General features: G+C 37.3%; 1 protein-coding gene and 1 long non-coding RNA gene across 2 annotated transcripts in view; one reads left to right on the forward strand and one right to left on the reverse strand.

The window, feature by feature from the left end:
* The window catches only part of ASZ1 (ankyrin repeat, SAM and basic leucine zipper domain containing 1), a 51812-nt gene extending 36251 nt beyond the window's left edge, over positions 1-15561 (reverse strand). Inside the window, exons 1-4 of the mRNA XM_043589327.1 lie at positions 15399-15561; positions 14899-14998; positions 10776-10898; positions 7851-7962 (exon numbers count right to left, since the gene is read on the reverse strand). Of these exons, the coding sequence (XP_043445262.1) occupies positions 7851-7962; positions 10776-10898; positions 14899-14998; positions 15399-15503 (440 nt within the window). The 5' untranslated portion in view covers positions 15504-15561. The remainder of the gene's footprint in view (positions 1-7850; positions 7963-10775; positions 10899-14898; positions 14999-15398) is intronic.
* A 74-nt stretch (positions 15562-15635) lies between these two features.
* The window catches only part of LOC122488139, a 42758-nt gene continuing 31747 nt past the window's right edge, over positions 15636-26646 (forward strand). The window contains exons 1-2 of the long non-coding RNA XR_006298579.1: positions 15636-15753; positions 15827-15903. This is a non-coding gene — a long non-coding RNA (uncharacterized LOC122488139). The remainder of the gene's footprint in view (positions 15754-15826; positions 15904-26646) is intronic.

Genomic DNA, 26646 nt, shown 5'->3' on the forward strand with positions numbered 1-26646 from the left:
TGAAGTTGGATGCTTAACCAACTGAGCCACCGAAGTGCCCCATCATCATTTTTATATGAGTATTTTTGGGTTGTGGAACGAATCATCTGAGTTTCCATTATTTCTTATGGGGAAATTTCCTTTGATGTATACAAGCGCTTTGGGTTACAATCATGTTTCTGGAATGAATTATGCTTGTAAACCAAGGTTTTACTGTAAAAAGAATTATAAATAAATATATTATTTCTATATATATTTATATAAATACTTATATATTAATATAAAACCCAACTGTAACAGGAAAAATACATGCAAATTATAAGACTTGCTGTCTCCAAGGAAGAAAAAAGTGACGTGAATATGACCCTGGGGAAGATGCACAGGGTCTTTAATTACACTGTATTATTCTGAACATATTTAAAGCAGTATTAGAATCATTAGGCAAAACATGGCTTTTCAAAGACTAAAAGAGGTATATCTTTGATATGCAGAAGTTTGGTATGTTTTTTCTTTATTCTTAATAAGTCTTATATAGGCTTTAATAAGTACCAATGGATATTAAAAATTAGTATCTTGGGGGGCGCCTGGGTGGCTTGGTCGGTTAAGCATCCGACTTCAGTTAAGGTCATGATCTCACGGTCCATGAGTTCGAGCCCCGCGTCGGGCTCTGTGCTGACAGCTCAGAGCCTGGAGCCTGTTTCAGATTCTGTGTCTCCCTCTCTCTCTGCCCCTCCTCTGTTCATGCTCTCTCTCTGTCTCAAAAATAAATGTTAAAAAAAAATTAGTATCTTGGTAAGATTAAGACCCAGTAAATTCTTGACTAAGTGAAGATCCTAATTATAATGTGCACAGTTGTACAGAGACATATAACAGGAGATATTAAACTTTCCCAACAAGAATGGATTCATTTCTATGTGTAGGTATTCATGAGGCTGTTGTAACACTTGAATGTGGGGAAAATTTTCAAAAAGAAATATAATTGTAGCAGTATGCTTCTAAATAATGAAAATACCATGTATATGTGTGTACAAGGTGCATGATGGAGAGATAAATCATTTCTTTTTATCTAATGCTTCAATGTGTCAGCAACCCATCCTTCTATTAAACTATTAATATGTAGAAACGATTAAACTATTAATATGTAGAAAGTAACCTATTCTTGTGGGAAAACACTGAAATAGAGTATATTTAAGAAAAAAAACTTCAATCATAATAGAAACCTTAAAATGTTATTTTTACACTGCTCACTTCTTCCAGGACTTCCAGTACCATTGGACAACCCTGAGTTCAAAAAATATAACTGGAGACAAAACTACTAAATAGGTAAGTAACAAACTGACCATATTTCATATGATGTATGACGCCATCAATTTCAGGAGACACAACCAATTTCAGAGATGTTAACTGATATGTGAAAAAATGTGTCAGAATACATGAACTATGGTTGGTTTTTATTTCAAATTAATGATTTTGTGTGTGAAAATGTATATGGTGACCTAAACCTAATCAATACCAAAGTTCAAAGAGAGACATCTGAAGAGGATAGATTATAATTTCTCTTATTTTTTTTTTTAATTTTTTTTTCAACGTTTATTTATTTTTTTTGGGACAGAGAGAGACAGAGCATGAACGGGGGAGGGGCAGAGAGAGAGGGAGACACAGAATCGGAAACAGGCTCCAGGCTCTGAGCCATCAGCCCAGAGCCTGACGCGGGGCTCGAACTCACGGACCGCGAGATCGTGACCTGGCTGAGGTCGGACGCTTAACCGACTGCGCCACCCAGGCGCCCCTAAAATTTCTCTTTTAAAAAAATGTTTATTTGAGAGAGAAAGAGCACTCAAACAGGGAGACGCAGAGAGAAAGGGAGAGAGAGACAAAGAATCCTAAGCAGGCTTCACACTGCCACTGCAGAGCCCAATGCAGGGTTTGAACTCAGGAACCATGAGATCATTACCTGAGCCGAAGTCAAGAGTTGGATGCTTCACCGACTGAGCCACCAAGACACCCCCACAGATTATAATTTCTAATTACAAAGCATTTGAAAATATTATAGTCACTACTTGGGTCATCTTTTTGAGGAGTGTTAGGCAAACTACAGCTTCACTTTAAAAAAAAATCATTCTTTCAGCAGTTAGAAGAGAGTTAAAAGACTAACTGTTGAAGTCATAGCGTACCTGACTTTCCCATTTAGTCAACATCCTGTATCTTTTCTTTCTTGCTAAGCTACTCTCATTTACCCCTAACCCACCATACTAATAATCCAGATATTCACATTGAAATACTTAAATTATCATCTTTAAATTTCAGTCAAAACAAAAGATAAGAATATACTTGCTCACTTATGCACGTTTTGTTAAAATGGTAAAAATGTTTAAGGAAAACAGTAAAATAAACTCATCAGTTTAATTTTATAAATCAATAAGAAATATGCATTTCAGAAATTGTGGCTCTTATAAAAGCACAGGAAATACTACCAATTTAAGTAAATGTGACATTTGGTAAGCACCTACTATGAAATGGCAGCATGTTAAGTATTTGCATATTCATCATCCTATTTCAATTCTCACAGCTGCCTTGCTAGCTAGTTAGCTAGCAAGATCAATCACAGAAGAAACTGAGACTTAAATGTTTCAAAAAGACTTAATGGTTATATTAGCTTAGACAAGTTGTTGAGATAGTATTTGGACCCAGACATTCAGCATCTAAGTCATGTTTCATGTTTTCTGTGGTATAAATGGATTAATGTATTACTTCACATATACTGTGAATTACTTCACAAACACAGTTACGTTTTGGAAATAAAAGAGACAAATGATCATTCCGTGACAAATCTATTAAAATCAATAAGAACTTGATAAATATCACATGAAAGAACTGTGAAGGAATAAAAAACTATGCATGGTACTAGAGTAGTCAAGTGGCTCATAGGGAATTCCAGACTTTCCTACAGGAAAACAATGAAAGAACAATGAGATGTAGAAGAGTGTCCTCAATAAGATAACCACCCATCCAAAATCATAGCTTATGAAAAAAAGTACTCTTGTGGGCTTAATAACACAGGAAAGCATCACAGACTATTAATCTGGCACCTGAAGACACAATTTGAATGCACAGTGAGGGAAGAAGAAGATACTCCAAACTGAAGAATAACAAAAGGAAAAACATAAAGGTAGGAATGACTGTGTATCTGAGGAATAATGTTGAAATAAAATGAAAAAGAAATTAGATACTAGAGAGTAGTGAGAAATAAGGTGGGATCATATTGCAGAGAATTTTGGCTTTTACTTAATAGACAAAAGGAAGTGTGTTCTATAGGTAACAGGAGACGAGACTGACCAAAGTACAGACATAGCACCGTCAAAAATGTCATTTAGGAGGCTATTAAAGTACCCCTTAAGGTAGAATTATAAATATCAAAGTTGCAAAGAATTTAAGAGACATTATAACATTTTTGTAATGTATGTTTGTTTATTTATTTATTTAATTTATTTTGAGACTGTGTGCACGTGCTCATGCGTAAGGACAGAGAGCAAGGGAGAGCAAGAATCCCAAGCAAGCTCCACACTGTCAGCACAGAGCCCCATGCAGGGCAATATCTCACTAACCATGAGATCAGGACCTGAGCCCAACACTTAACTGACTGAGCCACTCAGGGGCCCCAATTTTAAGAGACATTATAAAGAACAAATTAGGGACAGATTACATATAAAAGTGAATGAAAAAGTTTGAGACAAATACCAATTTTCCTCATCACAAATTTATGTTCAAAACTCAAAATTAATTATTACTTTGAACATACAGTAAAAAGGAAATACAATTGTTATGCCCTGAAGAAAATACACCTAAGGTGACATGGTAAATCATCAGAACGGTCCACCCAATATTGCTGATTCCCCTGTGGCACAGTAAGATTATACTTCCTCACTCCCTTGAAGCTAGATAGGACCATGTGATCACAATAAAATAGAAGAAATGCTACGGGTCTCTTCCAAGTGGAAGCTTTAGCAGCCACCACACCACTTACCACTGGCGCTAGACACCAATAAAACAAAGTCAAGTAAGAATTTGGAAGGTATTTGTTTGTTTGTTTTAAGGTCTTGGTTTCTATGCATGTGTTTTCAGAGGTTAGTGTCAAGGGCTTTTATCAACTAGCTTTTCTCACCTCTATCCTCTCCATTCTGTGCTTCCAAAAGGACTAACTAGACTTGCAGGTATATGAACAGCAATATTAATGCCATGCCCTAAATGCAAGGCAACACTAAGGTATTTGTCACTGTTTGCATACATATAAAACTGCTAACAAAGCTGCTATGTGTGATAAAGAAAACACAGGTAAATAAAAAGATTCACAAAGGATATGCATAGGTGGTTTATAAAAATCTATATGAAGGAAAAAATCACAAAATAACAATTTCAAGTACTGCTTTCTAAATAAGCTCTTTTAAAAAATTCTTTCTGAGACTATTATTGTGCCCTCAGTCTATGTTTTCAGAGCAAAGATATGTTACATATTTACTTATGACTAAAAAACAAGTTAATCTTGTAATCCAGAATTAGACCTCAATCTACCAAACTGCTCCAGTGACATTTACAACTAAATTTATATTCTGAGAAAGAAAGTAAAATTTTTCCCAGAGTATTTTCTGTCTATTAACACAGGCAGTAACATTCAATAAGTTAACAATCCCACAATGATTACGTCAAAACCTTGGATATCAGTTAATGTGTACTGTCTTATCAACGATGATAAAAACATCTATGAAAATTAAAATGCCACATGATTTTACAAAACCTTTATCTCATGTCTGAGCAATCTGAATATAATAAACTTCTCTGCCAGAAAGATTTCTCCCTTAATGTAAAAAAATACATATCCTTTTTTAATATAAGCAAATGTTTCAGAACACCTGAAGGAAAAAAACCCACACAATTCCTAAAAACTGAAATGTTAATTATATATACTTTATAATTACTATTATTACTCTAACAAAAATTTCAACTCCAAATTTAAGGCTAGATTGAAGGTTTCAAATTTTATCATATATCCAATAATCTAATATAGACCTTTTAAACTTTAATAATTTATAATGTCACTGGTAACTACATTATCAGTATAAAAAGAAAAAAAAAAGGAATATTAGTCCACGCTATGGCACAATTGCTGAATTCCGAGTAGTATGATTGCAGGCCACCTGTGTTTAGGGCTAAATATGACTAAGCTGCATTAAAGTGTTTCAGCAAAACAAACAGCAACAAACACCAAATGTGATTTCCCAAAAAACAATTCAGTAGGTAAAAAAAAAAAAAAAAGTAGATAGTCACAGGTATCGGAAGTAAATGGAAGTTACTTGTCTCTACTTAGCTCAGCTCGGATCTCAGGCTAGAAAAGTGAGCAGTGCTCAAAAGGCTGCAAACTTCAGATGCCTGGGGCAAAAGTTTATAGTAGAAAAATACACTAAATTATATGCTTAAAATGGCAAATTTTATGTTCTTACCACACATTTTACCATTATAAAAATTTTTCAAAGAAGCAAAACAAAAGATGGTTAGGGGTAGGAAGGAGAAGGATTGAAACTGAAATTCCTGATCTTCTAATAGGTTTTGATTTTTATCACTGCTAATGAATTATCTATAAAATTCCACCAAATCTTGGGGCGCCTGGGTGGCTCAGTCAGTTGAGCGACTGACTTCGGCTCAAATCATGATCTTGCGGTCTGTGAGTTCAAGCCCAGCGCTGGGCTCTGTGCTGACAGCTTGGAGCCTGGAGCCTGCTTCAGATTCTGGGTCTCCCTCTCTCTCTGCCCCTCCCCCGCTCATGCTCTGTCTCTCTCTCTCTCTCTCTGTCAAAAATAAACAAACATTAAAAAAATTTTTTTTTTAATTCCACCAAATCTTGTTGCACTCCCCTTGTGTCCTGAGATTTTTTTCTTGTATGCTGTCACCACACTATCCCCATCTGTTCACTAATGCTATCCTTATAAAATCTGCAGCCTAAAAGCACTATTTCCCATGACTTATTCTTTTCAGCTCTATTAAGATCCTCATTTTATGCAAGAAAACACAATTCAATTATTTCACTGCTTTATGATTTGAGCATGAAAATAAAAGCAATTGAAAAGTTTTTCAGGTATTTCTCATATTTGTTAATTAAATGTAGATTGTTCTTTTCTTCAACCATGCTGTATAATTCTCCATTTTAGTTGAGTACAGATCCATCCAAATTTTATATTCTTTCAGATTCAGTTTTGAAATTTCAGTTTTCAGTTTTGAAATTATGTGGCTGCCCTGTAGTTTTAGCTTGAGATGCGAATGTTATATTATTTTAATTCAAATGAAATTTTTTTTTCCCAAATATATCCTGTGTATCAAAAAAAAATACCTTCTAGTTCTTCTGGAAGCAGCAAAGTCTAGAACCGATAACAATGGCTTGCTTGACCTTCCTTCAGTGTGTTTCAAGACAGTGAGTGACTGGGAGGGTAAAGGCTTTACTCTCTATAATACAGTGCAGAAGCAGTAAAAAATAAAATAAAATAAAAATTGAAGAGCACCAGCCAAAAAAAAACCCAATTTCCCATTGAACCCAGAAAGGCAATTCTTATCAAAACCCACTTCTAAATGTAAAAATTAAAACTATAGAACCCATTGATGAGGCTTACTTTAGCTAGGTATCTTGGACATATTCCAAAGTACAGTCAAATTCAAAATTTATATCTAACTAGGGATTATACCATATATGACAGAATAAAAGTTCTTGTGAATCAATTTGCTAAAAATTTGCAGGTAGTTTCTTTCCAGATCTTTAAAAAATCTTTATTCATTAAATACTGATTATCCACTCTATAAGCCTGACTTTTCTCACACTAGTTTCTCAACCTTGGCACCAGGACACTTTGAGATGGATACTTCTTTGTTTTGAGAGGCTGTCCAATGTACTGTAGGATGTTTGGCAGCATCCTTGGCCTCTACCCAGTATGTCAGCGGTACACTCTACACCAGCAGAATCTCCCAGATGTGACAATCAAAAATGTTTCCAGATATTACCAAGTGTCCACTGGGAGACAAAACAGACACCTTCTGTCTAGGTGTCAAAGAAACTAAATAAGGTAAACAAAAACTTCTATAATCAAGTAAAGTTACCTCTATATATTAGGCACTAGATCACTATTATTTGAATTAATGAATTATGAATAATAATTCTATTCATGCTAGACATATTTCTGTTAGAAAGCCTACTTCCTACTCTATTAATTTTGAAGAATAAATAAAACATAAAGAGATTTAACACGAAGATAAAGCCAGGTTAAGAAAGAAGTTAGTAACAGAAATTTTAAGCTTTCTGATTTATTTTTTAAATTACTGACATTTCAACAGATCCAAGATACAGTTACAGCTTGTTTTCTACACATCTGGGCACTGTTACCTATATGAAATAACATAATTGGAAAATTCTTAGGAAAATTAAAACATTTCAATGTATTATTTGAAATTTTTAATATTTGTGTAGAATTGGTTAGCAGGTAACTGTTATACAGAGAGAATACTAAAGGTTTAAATATTATAGCTTAACTGTTCCTTGGAGTATATGATTCATAGGAAATGATATAGTTCATTGTCTTCATTTCCTTCTCACTTCAAATTCTTAGAACATTCCTCTAAAAATTAAAATCTGAAAGACTACCTTCATGATATGCCCTCCTGTGATAATCTTATACAGTTGGAACCATGACTGTATGACCTATTTTCATTCAACTAAATGGCCAAGTAAACACAAATTGTTCATGATTTTTAAAAAATCATGCTATCAAATGTTTAACAGGCTAATAATCAAATAAAAATATCCATGATTTTTGAATACGTATTAAGGCTCTTACCTACAAGCAACATTTGGATCAGCATTTCTTGAGAGCAGTAGTTCTACGCACTTCAAGATCTGTTCTTCTGAGCCACGTGCAGAACATGCAGTTATCAAAATAGTTTGCTTATCTGTAAAGAAAAGTGAGGACACCCCCAACATCAAGAAGTATATCTAACAGACTTCTTTGACCATTCAAAAGATTCTAAATACTTACCATACTCTTAACATTTTATAACTTGTTTCCAAATCTCTTACTCTTAGCAGATAACTGTCTTCCTTCACCAAAAAATGACATCAGAGATGAATTGCCTTAATCTCCAAAATACATCTACAATTCATTTCTTAACTTCCATTCCCTATTCCCTTTTCTTCAAGAAAATAGGGAAGGGGTAATAACATGGACTCTATGTAGAGATGCTGTCTGGAGGTGAATAGTTTTTGGCTGACTAAAATTTGCCTTGCTGAACTTGCAGTTAAAAAACAGGAATTGATATTATCTGATTTCACTTCTTTATTTCTCATTCATTTGACATCTCAGTGAAATCTGGTTTTTATCCAGACCATCCTACTGAAAATGAACTAACTGCCATATCCTTTGGTTTCTTTTTGGTCATTTTCTACTTGATCTCTCTGAAATCACCTGTTTCCTAAAAATCTTCTTCTCTTGGCCTGTATGCCACAAGCAGAGATCACAGTATATTAAAAAACAAAAACACTTTTCAGGTAAGAATAGGGGAATTCAAAATAGGCCATCACAGCTATGGTTTACATCAGTGGTTTAATATTGATCAGGCATAAAGATTCTAGTCTCAATTCTGCCACTGATAAACTGTCACTCCAGTGATGTCTTAACATCTCAGAAGACCTAATTTATAGATAGGAATCTTCCCTCCTTACCTGGTGGGACTACTGTTGGATATATAAAAGAATATGTAAACATGCTGTGAAAAATATAAACTACTACATTTTATAACTGTAAGGTATCCCTCTGATTACAAGAAGCAGAGAAAGAAAACTTTTATTTCTTTCTTTTTAGTTTAAGTTTTTATTTAAATTCCAGTTAATATACAGTGTAACATTAGTATCGGGTGTACAAGTTAGTGATTCAACACTTACATAACACCTGATGTTCATCACAACAAACGTCCTCATTAATTCCCATCACCTATTTAACTCATCCCTCCCCCCCACCCATCCACCTCTCCTCTGGGAACCATCAGTTTATTCTCTGTAGGTAAGAAAACTATTAATTTTTTTGAGCAGAGTATTTTATACACTTTCATAAATCTCATTCCTAAGTACTGCTTTCATTGAGTGGTATTTTTTTAATTTTTATTAAAAAAATTTTTTATTTATTTTGAGAGAGAACAAGCATAAGCACGAGCAAGAGAGGGGTGGAGAGGGAGGGAGGGAGGGAGGGAAAGGGAGAGAGGGAGGGAGGGAGGGAGAGACAGAGAGAGAGAGAGAGAGAGAATCCCAAGCAGAGCCCAATGTGGGGCTCGAACTCATGAACCAGGAGATCATGACCTGAGCTGAAACCAAGAGTCAGATGCTTAACCAACTGAACCACCCAGGTGCTCTTCATTGGGTGATATTTAAAAAAAAATTTTTTTTTTACGTTTATTTATTTTTGAGACAGAGACAGAGCATGAATGGGGGAGGGGCAGAGAGAGAGGGAGACACAGAATCGGAAGCAGGCTCCAGGCTCCGAGCCATCAGCCCAGAGCCTGACGCGGGGCTCGAACTCACGGACCGCGAGATCGTGACCTGAGCTGAAGTCGGACGCTCAACCGACTGAGCCACCCAGGTGCCCCAAGGGGTGATATTTTTAAATGACATAATAAAAAGAAAAACCTATCATAGCAGCAGATTAAAACTAATGATAAGATGGGAATTTGTACAAAATACACAGATAAGAAAACAGCATAGAAATGGTTTTACAAATATCTAACACAGGTACAAAATTAATGTGAAAATTAGTTCTAAAATGAAATTTATATCTGAATTATGAAATGAATTTAATTGCCTACTGGAATAATTCAATAAAATAATTTATCTGGATTTGCACATACGCTCATTTTTTCAAAAGCATTCAAAGTAGTACTGAGTAGAAATTATTTAACAATAAAACATATATAGATTTAATAAGCTACCTCTCAAACAACCTTAAGTGATATAATTCAGAGTTGAGTTTTAAAATCTAAAGACTGATTTTCTTTATAAAAACATTTTTTTAAGTTTATTTATTTATTTTGAGACAGAGAGAGAAAGCACAAGCAGGGGAGAGCAGAGAGAAAGAGAGACAATCCCAAGCAGGCTCCATGCCATCAGCACAAAGCCCGATGAGGGGCATGAACACACCAACTGTGAGATCATGACCTGAGCAGAGATCAAGAGTCTAACGCTTAACCGCCTGTGCCACCGAGGCACCCCTAAAGACTGATTTTCAAGTAATTTTTGACAAAGCTATCAGCTTTCTGATGTTTTCTTTCAATGCATTTTTCCTTTAAAAATAACTCAAACTCTCCAACACAGTTAGAGGTATGTAATGACATAACCAGTTATTAAGATAATACAAATGAAATCTACTACCTCTTTGGAAAGAGTTTTTCCAAAATATTTATGATTTTTAATTTGATTTTGTATTTTGATTACATAATAAAACTAATACGAAGGTTTGTTTTTCAAACTGCTTTAATTTTTTTCACTTCATGTAATACTGCTTGGGAATCAAGAAAATCACAGTAAACATAATCAGTTAAGTTACCACAACATCTCACCTTATTTTTTTTCAAGGACAAAGGTTTATTTTAAAGTGAATATATACAAACAGAACATGGAAAATGTACATCACCCACCCCTAAAAAGACTATAATTAGGCTTCCACACAGATATATACACAGTAAATATTCACATATTTTAAATGTTTAAAACATCTTACCCTTATCAAAGCTTGCATTAGCACCTCTATCCAACAGGACTCGAACCAGCTCTACGTTAGAAACACTAGCAGCATACATAAGAGGAGTCCATCCATACCGAAAGGTGGAATCTACGCTGAGGCCTGTAAATATAAAAACAAGCTTTTAACAGCCTCCCCACCAAAAGAAAAATCATTGCCACCTTCATATGCTTAAAGTATTGCTCATAGTGACATATATCATATACTTTATAACTAAAGGGAATTTCTTAGTAATAATGGTTTCAGAAAAAAATAGAAAATAGTTACACCTGGACTTTATCAGAAGAAATTACAAAATACAGACTGCATTGTGTGAGCCAGGGATTGGCATCATTATATTTGTATTACGAAAACAACACAGGTATCACTGTTCAGAGTGGTAAAGGAGGCAGGGAGACCAGTTATGAGGATAGATGTTTATGCAAAAGTCAGAGCAAGAGCAGTGGAGACAGAGAGAGAGGGATACAAAAGGATATTCCAAAAATTCCAAAATTCATTAGAATTTAAAGCTGCTTTAAGAAGTGATGGAAAAGAATTAAAAAATGACTCTCTGATTCTGCCTTTGAGAAATCAAACAAGCACTGAGCTAGAATAAAGAGAAGAAAAGATGAGGTATCAGGCCTGAGGAGTAAGAAAAAGTTGAGTTTTTTTTTTTTTAAGTTTATTTATTTATTTTGAGAGAGAGAGGACATGTGAGCAGGGAAGAGATAGAGGGAGAGAGAGAATCCCAAGCAGGCTACATGCTATCAACTCAAGGCTTAATCCCACGAACACTGAGATTATGACCTGAGCTGAAATCAAGAGCTGTATGCTCAACTGACTGAGCCATTCAGACACCCCAAGAAGAAGTTTTAAATAGCCACTATCCAAAACAGGACAGGAAGAGATAGATAATGACTGTTAAGAAAGGACAAGAGCCAGCAGACCTTAGAATTCTCAAATCATTAATGATACAAATCCCTGGAGTCGTTTGATTTTCTCCAACAGCACTGAGTGGTTTGGTCATATAAAGAAAAAAAAATGGTTCAACTGATCTAGGTTTGGATCTAGGACTGAAGAGGAGCACAGGAAATGTGACACGAAGACAAAGATACAATGAGGCAGTGAAGACAACCCATTAAATTTAGGTAAAGCCATTTCTATAAGGTCTTAAGTGGAAATCTCTCTCTTCAAACTAAGAAATATTTGCTAATATTAAGGAAAAAAAACCAGAACTTTTTTCTGCTTCAAAGAAAGAAAACCTGTATGTGAAAAACACTGTAGGCCTCTCTGTAATGCCTTATAATTTACAGGTTTTATAGTCTCTGGCTATAAAGTGTTCCCTTTGCAAAGATGAAGGTCACATCACTTTCGTCTTCAACAAAGGAATGAAAACTTGTTGGGGGTGGGGAGGAGAATCTGACTTTTTTTTCTGTAGGAACACTAAGTTGCTGAAAGATTATATATGTCAAATTCCCAACTGCCTAACTTTAATTGATAAAAGGTGCATGATAATTCCTGGGAGAAAACCAAATAAAACCATCTTAGTACATACATACACTGCTAGCCTAACTAGTCTTCTCTAATCAATTTTCCTCTTCCAACTACTGTAACTGAAAGCATATGAATGAGATGAGAAAAAAGATCATTTTATATTCTCATTATTCTTTCCTTGTTGACATTACTGCTCCACCTGTGACACCAAAGGTAAAAAGGAAAAGATGTGAAGAAGATAATAAATGTAGCATTTTAAAATAATTTTTTTAACATGTATTCATTTTTGAGAGACAGAGAAAGACAGAGCATGAGCAGGGAAGGGGCAGAGAGAGGGAGACACAGAATCTGAAGCAGGCTCCAGGCTCCGAGCTGTCAGCACAGAGCCCAACACGGGGCTTGAACTCACAAATTGTGAGATCATGACCTGAGCCAAAGTTGGACGCTCAACCAACTGAGCCACCCAGGCGCCCCTAAATGTAGCACTTTAATATAAAAATTCTCCATCATCATTACCTTTTAATGCTCAAAAAAGTAAATTATTAAGCACTTATTATGTTCTAGGCATAGTGTAAAATGGTAAGTTTAAAAGGATCGACATAGTACATGACTGTAGCTCAAAAACATTCAAAGTAACACTATCTGGTTTGGGGATACACACACATTCAATAAAAATATAAAGATACGCATAGGAATGATAAATACCAACTACAGGAAAGTGGTATCTCCAGGAGTAAGGAGAGAAATTGCCATACCTTTTAGAATGTCTGAAATATTTTATAATTTAAAGATAACTGAACATATTAACAGAATAACAAAAACTGGAGACATCTTTGAACTGTTAGAAGTAGCTGACTCAAAGGGAATGCTCATTTTTTATTAAAATTTTCAACTGCTGCAGAAATATGTATCAAAAGTAAGAATAACTTTGAAAGGCAAACCTAAAAATATTTTTAGAAGTGTGAAATAATGACATCTGGAAGGAAACTAGAAAACACTAAAAGAAGAGTTACCTGAGGAAGTAAGACTTCAGGAATGCTGGGGGTGAAAGTAGGAACAAAGGTATCTTTCTACTTATACCTACATGTTACTGGCTTTTGAAAAATAATCTTTAAAATTTTTTTGATTAAAAACAAAATTAAAAAAAAAATTTTAACGTTTATTTTTGAGACAGAGCATGGATTGGGGAGGGGCAAAGAGAGGAGATACAGAATCTGAAGCAGGCTCCAGGCTCTGAGCCATCAGCACAGAGCCTGATGCGGAGTTCAAACCCATGAACCATGAGATCATGACCTGAGCCGACACTGGATGCTCAACTGACTGAGCCACTCAGGCGCCCCTAAAAACAAATTTTAAAAAGCTCACTAAAAACTTTACCAGAAGGTCTTTTTAAGTCTTAATCCTTTAGGAGCCTCCACCTAAAAGGACTCACTGCACTTAGTCCCATTACAAAATGAAGCCCCAAGGCAGCTCTCTTTTCTAAAGCAAATTTCTGCCTTTTCCATTCCCCTCAGCATTATGCACGCTCCTGTCTATGTTTATATTTAGCATTAGGGCTGTTTCTATTACTCAAATTTTATACAGTTTCATTCTTCAATTACAAATTCAAGTTCTATTGTCCACAAAGTCACACAGCTTTTTTGTTACAACAGCTAATATTTATGTATTGTATGTATGTTCTAAGATCTTTATTTATGCATTCTTTCATTTTAATACCCCCCCCCAAACCCTTTCATATTATGCAGCTCCACTTTAAAAAGGGGGACATTAAAGCTTAGGAAGGTTTGATAACTTCATCAAGATTACAGAGTCATCAAATGGCAGGGCTAGTAATCAAACCCAGAAATGTACTGTTTCCAAAATGATTCCCTTTTCACTAAACCACACAATGTCACTAGCATATAAGAAAAACATTTTGCTATATAAAAGCTCACTTATCTATTTTGTGTGAATGTTTTGTACCTACAAGTAGATAGTAAATGCCTGTTACTCCTTCAGTAATTTCAATCATTATTATCAACAACTCACATTCCTATGTCAGATATTTCAAGAAAATAATAAAACTTAATTTGATCACAGAGAAACATTATGGGACCCTGGACAGAATTATGATGTTTTACATAGAGAAACGGATGCTCTGGAAGCTTAAATGACTTTCCCAAGGAACCACAATGAGTAGGCAATAAAGCTGGAACAGATACCCACATATTGTGATTCCTACTTCAGGCCCCATTATACACATACACACCCAGCACAAAGGAAAAATATAACTAAATGTACATACCTAGAAAAAAATCTGGAGAAACGTATCATAGTAAATGCTGTGAAAAATGTGTAGGAACTACCGGGGTGGGGTAGGATTAGTCAGAACAGGGCTTCTTGAAAGATGTAGAGTAACTGAAGGAAGCAAACGGGGGGGGGGGGGGTGGGTGGGGGGTACATTCCAAATTTGAGGGTAGAGGAAGAAAATAAGGCAAAGAGAACTCAGAGTCAAGTAAGATATGCAGAACACTTGATACATTAACATTCATTGTGCTTCCACTGGAAAAGCAACTCAAACCTTTTAAAATAAGGAACTCTTGTGAAGGTAGGCAACTGTGTTAGATTGAAATTATCCCTTATCTCTCACCAGAATCTAGGAGCTCCTGGACCAACGAAATATCTCCTGTGGTCAATGCTTTCTTAAATGTTTCATTCTTTTCCTCAGGGAGTAATGGCCCTTTTAATTTCTAAAAAAGGAGAAAGTTAAAAAAAATTGTTATACATATTTTCATTTCCACTACATCAAGAAGAAATGTTTGGTTTCACATACATCTTCTTGGGGGTGGGGAATGCAACACACAACGTTCATAAAGAATTCATGACTAAAATTATCTTTAAAGGAAATGGGAAATGGGTACGGCTATGGGTGCAAATCCAAGTGAAGAGCTACACTGACAGCCTAAAGAAGCACATCGGATGGAAAGAACAGTAGGGAAACGGGAAAACTGAGGGTTTGTTGGAAGTCCAAAAGCCTGTTATTTCCACTGGGGAAACACAGGCAAGGTAATAAGAGGTTTCACGACGTAGGCCTTCAAGGGCCAGGGGAGGCTGATCCAGGTGCAGTCAAAACAAAGCCTCCTGGGCTACCTGAGCCGACCGGTCGAGATACCCAATCTCCCAGCCGTCATCCTCGCTCTCACTACTCTCGCCTCCACCGGCCACAGCCAGACCGCGCACAAGGGCAGCCGCCATGCCCGCCAGCCTCTCCGAACACGCACAGCTGTGTCCGCCCCCTCAGCGGGCGCCTGCGCACTGGGGAAACACGCAGGGTTGCGTGGGAAGGCGTGCGTGTGAGCTCACAGGCTTTGGGCCCTGAGGCGCAGATGCGCGGGCATGCGTAGCGCCCCTCGCCTCCTCGGACCCGCCCACCAGCCCTGTGTTCACTGGGGGAAAACCCACTGCCCAACGTGGTAGAGCTGGAACTGGGTGCCTGAACCGGCTGGTAAGATTTGAACACCATCTTCTTAGCTGGTGCTTCTAATTCCTTTCAGGTACTAACTCTTCATTCTTTTTAGGGTATTTGGTCGATGAAGTTTTGCCCTTAAAGGGATGCCGTACTTTCGGTGGAGCATAATGGGAGCTATAAAGCCAGGTAAGACTAGGCTTTCTCCCTCACCCCATCCATCCGCTCCCTGCCAAACGCACTGTCAAACATGCGACCTTGTAGGAGACAGACAACTTTTGGCAGGAATACAACCCTTAGGAACACTGTCCTTACATTCAAGAAGCCATCAGACAATAGGGAGCTGACAAAGGAACCAGGAGGAAATACCATCCCAAAGGAAGAATTCTTCCTTTATATATCATGTGATCTCAGATCTGAGTTTAGATATGGGAACTTCAGCGCATAGAAACGCTTTCCCAGCTAGGCAGTGTGGATGCCCTAAAGAAAAAAGTCAACAAAGGAAGAGTTGGAGAGTGAATCAAAAGTGCTAGGAAGGAGATATGATTTAGACATTGAGAAAGCAAGTAAACAATACAAACAACTCCTGGTAAAAGTTGACCAACCTCAAACTCACTTTTTTGCATGTAACTTCTAGATGAAATGGTAAACATTAATTATTTTTGTCACAGGAAAGTAGATCCATCAAGGAATATGGCACATTTGTGACACCCTTGAGATGATTTAAAAGGAAAATAGCCATATACTGTTTTTTAAAGTCTTTGTGATATAGTTTTTTTCGTAAAGAATCTCCAGTGTACGATTTTGAAATTATATACTTCAGAGACTTTCATAGGTGGGTATTTTTAAGTAGTTTGGTAATTTTGGGGCCATACCTGTGTTTTCTAATTGCCTTCCTTCAGTAAATGTTATGGATCTGGATCGTTGAGCACAACTAGGCACATTGTGAAGACAAAATCGAAGATAAACCAAACTGTCTCAAGGAGCTCACATATTAACCAAGAAAGACAATAAGCAAGTAAACAAATAAACAAGCTATTGCAAATTATAGGTGCCACAAAGGAGATAAATGTGCTGGGTTTCTGGAATCAAACCACTTAGGTTTCCCAGCCAAACAATTTATTGCCATTAGCTGTGCCCTTGAGCAATTTAGCCTCTTTCTTCTGCTTTAGTTTCCTAATCTGTAAAATGGAGATAATGATAGTACTCATAATATAATATTGTTTGAATAAAGTAAATAAAGCAATGGGCTCAGTCTCAACAGAAGAGGTAAATAAATTTTAACTACTACTAATATTGTCATTATTTTGTATAAGGTATTGAGACCTGAGTAGAATTCTGAATGACAAGGTGTTAGCCATAAAAAAATCAGAGAGCAGAGCTTTCTTGGCAAAGGAAATGGCTAGTACCAAGGCCTGAAGGCAGGAAAAAGCTTGCACCCAGGCCTGGGACTGAGGTGGCAAGTAAGGCTTCTTTAAACTGGTGGTATAGAGGGTAACTATACTGTTCTGCATCACATGCAAAATTTAAATAAGCACTCCCTCTTGGGAAGGCTCTTTCAATCCTTGTATTTTGCACCCTGGACACCACACTTACTTCCCCTTCATCCTTGCCCTGATTGGACCAGAAAGGAGACCTGAGGCTGGACCATCATGAAGGAAGGAGTGTATAATAAGAAGACCTTATGGGACTTAAGTAAGTAGTTTGGATTTTACTTTAAAATCAATTTAACATTAAATATTTTTCAACAAATGAAAGACATTCTGGTATGTATGATGTGTGTGTGTGTGTGTGTGTGTATGTATGTGTATGTATGTATGTATGTATGTAAAGATACTCAAACTCTTTTGTAAAGAAGGTTTTTGTCTGAACATATGGCTAATTAGTGGTATCATTTACTAAGATGGGGAAAGACCAGAGGATAAACTTGAAGATGAAATGAACATCTCAAAATTAACATCTTCAAAATGAAACATCCAAGTATAGCTATCAAGTGGGTAGTTGGATGTTCAGGTATGAAGCTCAGGAGAAAGGCTGTCTTAAAGGTATAAATTTGGTAATTATACACATATAATAGATCTTTTTTCCATTGGTCCTTCTTTATTTTTTGTGTAATTAATTGTCAAGTTAGCTAACATACAGTATATATGGTGTGCTCTTGGTTTTGGGGGTAGATAATCATCATTCATCCCTTACATACAACATCCAGTGCGCATCCCAACAAGTGCCCTCCTCAGTACCCATCACCCATTTCCCTCTTCCCCTGCCCCCTGCCATCAACCCTCATTTTGTTCTCTGTATTTAAGGGTCCCTTATGGTTTGCCTCCCTCTCTGTTTGAAACTATTTTTGCTCTTTTCCCTTCCCCCATGGTATTCTGTTAAGTTTCTCAAGTTCCACATATGAGTGAAAACATATGGTAGCTGTCTTTCTCTGACTGACATAATTTCACATTGTTCCATCCACATTGTTCAACTGGCAGGTTTTAATTCTTTCTCATTGCCAAGGAGTATTCCATTGTGTATATAAAGCACATCATCTTTATCCATTCATCAGTTGATGGACGTTTGGGCTCTTTCCATAATTTGGTTGTTGTTGAAAGTGCTGCTATAAACATTGGGGTACATGTGCCCTTATGAATCAGCACTCCTGTATCCTTTGGGTAAATTCCTAGTAGTGCCATTGCTGGTCGTAGGGTAGTTCTATTTTTAATTTTTTGAGGAACCTCCACACTGTTTTCCAGGATGGCTTCACCAGTTTGCATTCCCACCAATACTGCAAGAGGGTTCCTCTTTTTCTACATCCTCACCAACATCTATTGTTTCTGGAGTTGTTAATTTTAGCCACTCTGACCAGTGTAAGGTGGTATCTCAATGTGGTTTTGATTTGTATTTCCCTGATGATGAGTGACTTTGAGCATCTTTTCACGTGTCTGTTGGCCATCTGGATGTCTTCTTTGAAGAAGTGTCTATTCATGTCATTTGCCCATTGCTTCACTGGATTATTTGTTTTTTGGGTGTTGAGTTTGGTAAGTTCTTTGTGGATTTTGGATACTAACCCTTTATCCAATATGTCATTTGCAAATATCTTCTCCCATTCAGTGGGTTGCCTTTTAGTTTTGTTGATTGTTTCCTTTGCAGGGCAGAAACTTTATCTTGATGAGGTCCCAATAGTTCATTTTTGCTTTTATTTGCATTGCCTTTGGAGATGTGTTGTTGAATAAGAAATTGCTGCAGCTGAGGTCAGAGTTTGTTGCCTGTTTTCTCCCCTAGGGTTTTGATGGTTTCCTGTCTCACATTTAGGTCTTTCATCCATATGGTGTGAGAAAGTGGTCCAGTTTCATTCTTTTGCATGTTGCTGTCCAGTTCTCCCAGCACCATTTGCTAAAGACTGTCTTTTTTTCCATTGGGTACTCTTTTCTGCTTTGCCAAAGGTTAGTTGGCCATACATTTGTAGGTCCAATTCCAGGTTCTCTGTTCTGTTCCATTGGTCTATGTGTCTGTTCTTGTGTCAGTACCATACTGTCTTGATGATTACAGCTTTTTAGTAGAGGCTAAAGTCTGGGACTGTGATGCCTCCCGCTGTGGTTTTCTTTTTCCACATAACTTTGTCTATTCAGGGTCTTTTGTGGTTCTATACAAATTTTAGGATTGTTTGTTCTAGCTCTGAGAAGAATGCTGGTGCAATTTTGATTGGGATTGCCTTGAATATGTAGATTGCTTTAGGTAGTATTGACATTTTAGCAATATTTGTTCTTCCCATCCATGAACATGGAATGTTTTTCCATTTCTTTGTGTCTTCTTCAATTTCTTTCATAAGTTCTTTATGGTTTTCAGCATATATATTCTTTACATCGTTGGTTAGGTTTATTCCAGGGATTTTATGGGTTTTGGTGCCATTGTAAATGGGATGGATTTCATGATTTTCTGTTGCTTCATAATTGGTGTATAGAAATGCAACTGATTTCTGTACATTCAGAATTCAGAATGTACATTCTGTACATTCAGAATTTGTCCATTTCCTCCAGGTTGTCCCTTTTGTTGGCATATAATTTTTCATAGTATTCTCTGATAATTGTTTGTATTTGTGTGGTGTTGGTTGTGTTCTGTCCTCTTTCATTCATTATTTTATCTATTTGTGTCTTCTTTTTTCTTTTTCCAAAGTCTGGAAATCAATAAATCAATTTTGTTTATTTTTTCAAAAAATCAGCTCTTAGATTCATTGATCTGTTCTACTGGTTTTTTATATTCTATATTATTTATTTCTATTCTAATATTAACTATTTATCTTCTTCTGGCTTTGGGGTTTCTTTGCTGTTCTGCTGCTAGTTCCTTTAGGTATACTGTTAGATTTTGTATTTGGGATTTTTCTTGTTTCTTGAAATAGGCATGGATTGCAATGTATTTTCCTCTTAGGACTGCCTTTGTGGCATCTCAAAAGGTTTGGACTGTCGTGTTTTCATTTTAATTTGCTTCCATATATTTTTAAATTTCTTCTTTAATTGCCTGGTTGGCCCATTCATTCTTTAGTAGGATGTTCTTTAACCTCCATGCAAATTTTTTCTTGTGGTTGATTTCAAGTTTCATATGGTTGTGATCAGAAAATATGCATGGTATGATCTCATTTCTTTTATATTTATTGAGGGATGTTTTGTGACCCAGTGTGTGATCTGTTTTGGAGAATGTTCCATGTGCACTCAAAAAGAATGTGTATTTGCTGCTTTTGGATGAAAAGTTCTGTCAAGTCCATCTGGTCCAATGTATCATTCAAGGCCATTGTTTCTTCATGGTTTTTTTGCCTAGGTGATCTGTCCATTGTTGTAAGTGGAGTATTGAAGTCTCCTGCAATTATAGTATTCTTATCAATAAGATTGTTTATGCTTGTGATTAATTGATTTATGTATTTGGGTGCTATCAAGTTTGGAGCATAAACCTTTACAATTGTTCGCTTTTCTTGATGGATAGACCCTGTAATTATGATATAATGCCCTTCTTCATCTCTTGTTACAGCCTTTAGTTTAAAATCTAGTTTGATATAAGTATGGCTACTCCAGCTTTCTTTTGACTTCCAGTAGCATGATAGATGGTTCTATCCCCTCACTTTCAATATGAAAGTGTCCTCAACTATAAAATGGGTCTCTTGTAGACAGCATATAGATGGAACTTGTTTGTTTTTTTTTTCCATTCTGATACCCTATGTCTTTTGATTGGAGCATTTAGTGCATTTACAGTCAGAGTTATTATTGAAAGATATGGATTTAGTGTCATTGTGTTATCTGTAGGTTTCATGCTTGTGGTGATGTCTCTAGTCCTTTGTAGTCTTTGCAGTATTCCTCTCACGGGACCCCCTTAGGATTTCTTGCAGGGCTGGTTTGGTGGTCATGAACTCCTTCAGTTTTTGTTTGTCTGGGAAAGTCTTTATCTTTCCTTCTATTCTAAATGACAGCCTTGCTGGATAAAGGATTCTTAGCTGCGTATTTCTCCTGTTCAACACATTGAATATTTCCTGCCACTCCCTTCTGGCCTGCCAACTTTCAGTGGACAGGTCTGCTACTACCCTTATGTGTCTACCCTTGTAAGTTAAGGCCCATTTGTCCCTAGCTGCTTTCAGAATTCCTTCTATGTTAGTATTTTGACAAGTTCACTATGATATGCCACGGAGAAGATCTATTCCTGTTAAACCTGAAGAGAGTTCTCTGTGCCTCCTGGATTTGGATGTCCACTTCCTCCCCAAGATTAGGAAAATTCTCAGCTATAATTTGTTCAAGTAAACCTTCTGCCCCTTTCTCTCTCCTTCTTCTGGAACTCCTATAATACAGATATTATTATGTTTCATTGAACCACTTAGTTCTTTAGGTCTCCCCTCATGGTCTAGTATTTTCTTAATCTCTTTTTCTTGGCTTCATCATTTTCTGTAATTTTATCTTCTGTTTCACTTAATCTCCCCTCTGCCTCCTCCATCCTTGCTGTTACTGCATCTAGTTTATTTTGCACCTCATTTATAGCATTTCTTAATTCATTGTGAATTTTTCTTAGTTTCTTGATCTCTTCAGCAATAGATTCTCTGCTGTCTTTTGTGATTTTTTAAAGCCCAGCTATTAATCTTATGATTATTATTCTAAATTCTTGCTTATTTATATTGTTTACATCTATTTTGAGCAATTCGCTAGTTGTCATTTCTTCCTGGAATTCCTTTTGAGGAGACTTCTTCCATTTCATCATATTGGCTAGTTTTCTGTCCCTTATGTATTTTAATAGCTTGTTATGAGTCCTGCATCTTTGAGCACTATATTACAAAGGGGTCATATGCTATCCAGGGCTGGGCCTTTCAGGAGGTGTTTTTGGAGTGTGTTTTGTGCTCTCTATTGTTGTGAATCTGGTTGCTTTATCTCCCTACTCATAGTGGTGTTTGGATCTTCCACCAGGTGTGCTTTGATTTGTTTATTGAAGTATCCCTGGAAAAAAATTTTTTAAAGTTGGGGGAGTGGTGGAAGGGGCCTTATCCCATACAAACGGAGAAATGACAGGGGTAGTGAAAAGGAAAAGAAAAAAAATTGACCAGGCAGAGAATCAGAGAAACTATATAGCTTAGTCCAGGGAGAGATAGAGGAAAATAAAGAAGAAAGAGATACAGAAGAGGTATAAAAAGAATAGATTAAAAGTGTCTGCTTAAACAAACCAACAACCAGAATAACCAGACTAGAGAAAGGAAGAAATAAGAGGAAAAAAAGAAAGGAAAAAAATATATATATATAAATGTTTATATGTATATATACACATAAAATAAGAATTGACCAAGAATCAAATCAGAGAATGCAAAACCATTGGACAGATATCTGATGATGCCTTGGAACTGGTGGCTGTGCTGGTCTAGAGGAGGGACTTTCTGGTTCTCCCAGCATCAGTGTCGCTCTGGTAGATACGCAGTTACCAGGCACGGAGGTGCATGGTTTGGTGTAGGTTTCCTGCCTCCACTGTGTCCCTGTTGTCCATTTTCTGATACCCCACCTTGTAGGTGATGGGGAGAAAAATGCGACACTCCAGTCTCTCCTCCCTAGACTGGGTGTCCTAAAGCACTCTTTTCAGGCTGTTGTCACAGTGCCACACGGGCATGAGCGGGCTGGTTTGTTCCACTCCACAGTCTCCCATGCTGCCCAGGTTCTCGCCTGGGATTCAAACCCCATTGTCTTAAGGATCCTGTTCCGTGCACCCTGGTCTAGGGGAAGTGCCACTCCTCCCAGCCCACCGACAAAGGGCCTCTGGCTGGTTGGGGAATGGGGTGGTGGCTGCAGAGTCTTTTGTCCTTGGAGCAGCTATATTCCTTCTTCCCACAGCACTCAGGGGAGAGGATTGCTCTCTCCAACTGCACCTGGGAGCTAGCTACCAAGCCTGGAGCTGGCTCTCCTCATTGCCAGGCATACTAACGGCAGGGAAAGCCCCACAGTTAGAAATTCGTTCTTTCTCCGCTTTTTCCATTTGCTGGTTCATGGCTTTTCTCTTGTCTAAATTCAGTCCTACACTTTCACAGCCTCTCTTTCTCTTCCTTTTATCTCTCCACAGAGGAGAATCCCTCCCCTCTGTGCCTACACCACCAGTTTTATCTCTCTCAGTTCATAATCACACACCCATGGCCTGCCAGGTTGTCCCCGTGGGCCCATAGAAATGTTTCTATCTTTCTGTAGCCCCGATTCCTGGAATTCCAAGTCTTCTGGCCTGAATACTGCTGTGTTTGAGGGATGAAGGAATTTTGGGTCCCCCTACTTCTCTGCCTGTTGACTCCTCCCCACATGTAATTGATTATTAAAAGTTGGGTATTTATGGGGCGCCTGGGTGGCTCAGTCGGTTAAGCGGCTGACTTCGGCTCAGGTCATGATCTCACGGTCTGTGGGTTCGAGCCCCGCGTCGGGCTCTGTGCTGACAGCTCAGAGCCTGGAGCCTGTTTCAGATTCTGTGTCTCCCTCTCTCTGACCCTCCCCTGTTCATGCTCTGTCTCTCTCTGTCTCAAAAATAAATAAATGTTAAAAAAAAAAATTAAAAAAAAAAGTTGGGTATTTATGCAGCAAGATTTTTTTTTTGTAAATATAGTTGCTATAGGCTGAATGTTTGTGTTCTTTCCCTTAAAATTTTATGTTGAGACCTAATACCCACAATGATGATATTTGGAGGTGAGGGGCTTTGGGAGGTGATTATGTCATGAGGGCAGAGCTTTCATGAATAGGATTAGTGTCCTTATGAAAGAGATTCCAGAGAACTCCCTTGCCCCTTCCACCATGTGAGGACACAACCAGATGCCCTATGAACCAGGAAGTGAGCTCTCACCAGACACTGAATCTGCCACCACCTTGATTTTGGACTTTGTAGCCTCTAGAACTGTGAGAAATAAATTTCTGTTATTTATAAGTCATCCAGTCTGTGGTATTCTGTTAGAGCAGCCCAAAGAGACCATGAAAATAGATAAGATTATTGTAGAATTTATGTGGAAAGGCAAAAGAATTAGATAGCTAAAACAATTATGAGAAAGAGGAATAAGGTAGGAAGAATTTCTCAACTTGATTTTAAGTCTTATTGTGTAGCTATAGTAATCAGGACTGTGTGGTATTGGAAAAGGGATATATATATATATATATATATATATATGAATGAAACAGAATAGAGGAGCTAAAAAATAGGCCCACACAGTTAGGCCAACTGATTTTTTTTTTTTTTTTTTTTAATTTTTTTTTTTTCAAAGTTTATTTATTTTTGGGACAGAGAGAGACAGAGCATGAACGGGGGAGGGGCAGAGAGAGAGGGAGACACAGAATCGGAAACAGGCTCCAGGCTCTGAGCCATCAGCCCAGAGCCCGACGCGGGGCTCGAACTCACGGACCGCGAGATCGTGACCTGGCTGAAGTCGGACGCTTAACCGACTGCGCCACCCAGGCGCCCCTAGGCCAACTGATTTTTGACAAAGGTGCAAGAACAATTCAGTGGAGGAAGGATTATCTTCAACAAATGATGCTAGATCAACTGAATATCCATGGGTAAAAAAAGGACCTATCTGACCCTCATGTCTTCTGTTAAAATTAACTCAAAATGGGTGATAGGTATATACAAATGTTCATAGCAGCATTATTCCTAGTAGCCAAAAAGTGTAAACAACTCAAATGTCCACCTGATGAGTGGATAAAGAAAATGTGATATCTGTACCATATATATTAGTTTCCTAGAACTACAATAACAAATTAGCATAAACTAGGTGGCATATAACAAGAGAAATATATTATCTTACCATTCTTGAGGCTAGAAGTCTGAAATCAAGGTGTCAACATCACCATGCTTTCTATGATGATTCTAGGATAAGATCCCTCCTCCCCTCTTCATAGCTTCTAGTGATTGCCTGTTGGCACTCTTCGGCATTTCTTGGCTCCTAGATGCATCACTTTAATCTTTGCCTCTGTATTTACAAGGCATTCTTTTCTGTATGTCTGAATCTCTGCATGCCTGTGTTGTCTAAATTTTTTTCTTCTTGTAAGTCATGTTGGATTTAGGGCTCTCTCTAATTCATTGTGACCTCATCTTAACTTGATACATCTGCAAAAACCCTATTTCCAAATAAGATGACATTCACAGGTTCTGAGTGGACATAAATTTGGGGGGGGCACTATTTAATCCAGTACACTATACATATCACTTAGCATAATGTTTTCCAGATCTACATTGTAGCATGTTCTATACTTCATTTCTTTTTACAATGAATAATGTGTGTTATTGATTTCAGAAGATGATTTCAGAAGATGGCAGGATCCATTAGAAGTTACTATAATTGTGAACTGGAGAAGGATAGGGAAGATTCAGTGAGGAGAGGATGCATTCAAAATTTATCATGAATTAGAATCAATAGGATTTGGTGACTGTATATGAAGGTTGAGGGGGAGAGAGGAGTCAAAGTTGATGTGGTAAAACCACAGGAAGAAGACAATGTTTTGAGGAAACAGAGGTAAGTTTTATTCTGCACAGAAGCAGTTTGAAATGCCTGAAGAAAATCCATGTCCACATAAGGTTGAGAACTCCCCAGAGAGGCCTGGGCCATCAGTTAAGCTTTAGAATTCATCTTCCTAACAGGCAATAATGGACATATCAGAGCAATGATATTGTTACAGGAGAAAGGATAGAATGAGATGGTCAGAGGGCCAGGAATATATCCTTAGGGAATGACTATTCTTTTTAGGAAGCCACCAAAAAAAGAAAAAAAAAAAAAAAGAACCAACAAAGGGGCCTGAGAGATAGTAATCTTAGAAGCAGGAGACTAAGAAGAAATCAGTGTCTTAAAAATCTTGCACTGACATATGCCTGAGATATAATGATGATAGTAATGACAATAAATTCATTTTATAGTACTTCCTATATGCCAGTCACCATTCTAAGGGCTTTACCTATACAAAGTCAGTTAATACTCTCACAGCCCCATTGAGGTAAATACTATCTCAATTTTACAGAAAGGGAAGTGGAGGCACAAAGACATAGAGTCATCTTCTCAGGGTCATCTACCAGGGCTGGGGTTCTAACTCAGGAAACAGCACTGCAGTCTATGCTTTTAGTCCTTAATTACTGTCTGTCTAACACTGATGTTGCACTGTCCTGTCCTCTGACACTGATCTAAGCCTTTTATAGTTACTAATTCATAGAATCCTCACTGTAGCTTTTTGAGGTAAATGGTATTGTAAAGACTTTATACATTATAAAATATGTCTATTTTACAGATGAGGAAACTGAAGTACAGAAAAGTTATATAAACCACCCAAGATCATACAACTGCTAAGTGGGATGGTCAGAATTCACAACACACTCTCTGGCTCCAGAGTGGAAATGAGTTCCCTCAAAAGCACTCTCTCCTTAGCTGAGGGCTATCTGTTTCACCTGTGGGTTTTCACTTTCACACTTTAGGGCTCCTTT

Source organism: Prionailurus bengalensis, chromosome A2 (assembly GCF_016509475.1).
Source record: "Prionailurus bengalensis isolate Pbe53 chromosome A2, Fcat_Pben_1.1_paternal_pri, whole genome shotgun sequence".
NCBI classification, from domain to species: domain Eukaryota; kingdom Metazoa; phylum Chordata; class Mammalia; order Carnivora; family Felidae; genus Prionailurus; species Prionailurus bengalensis.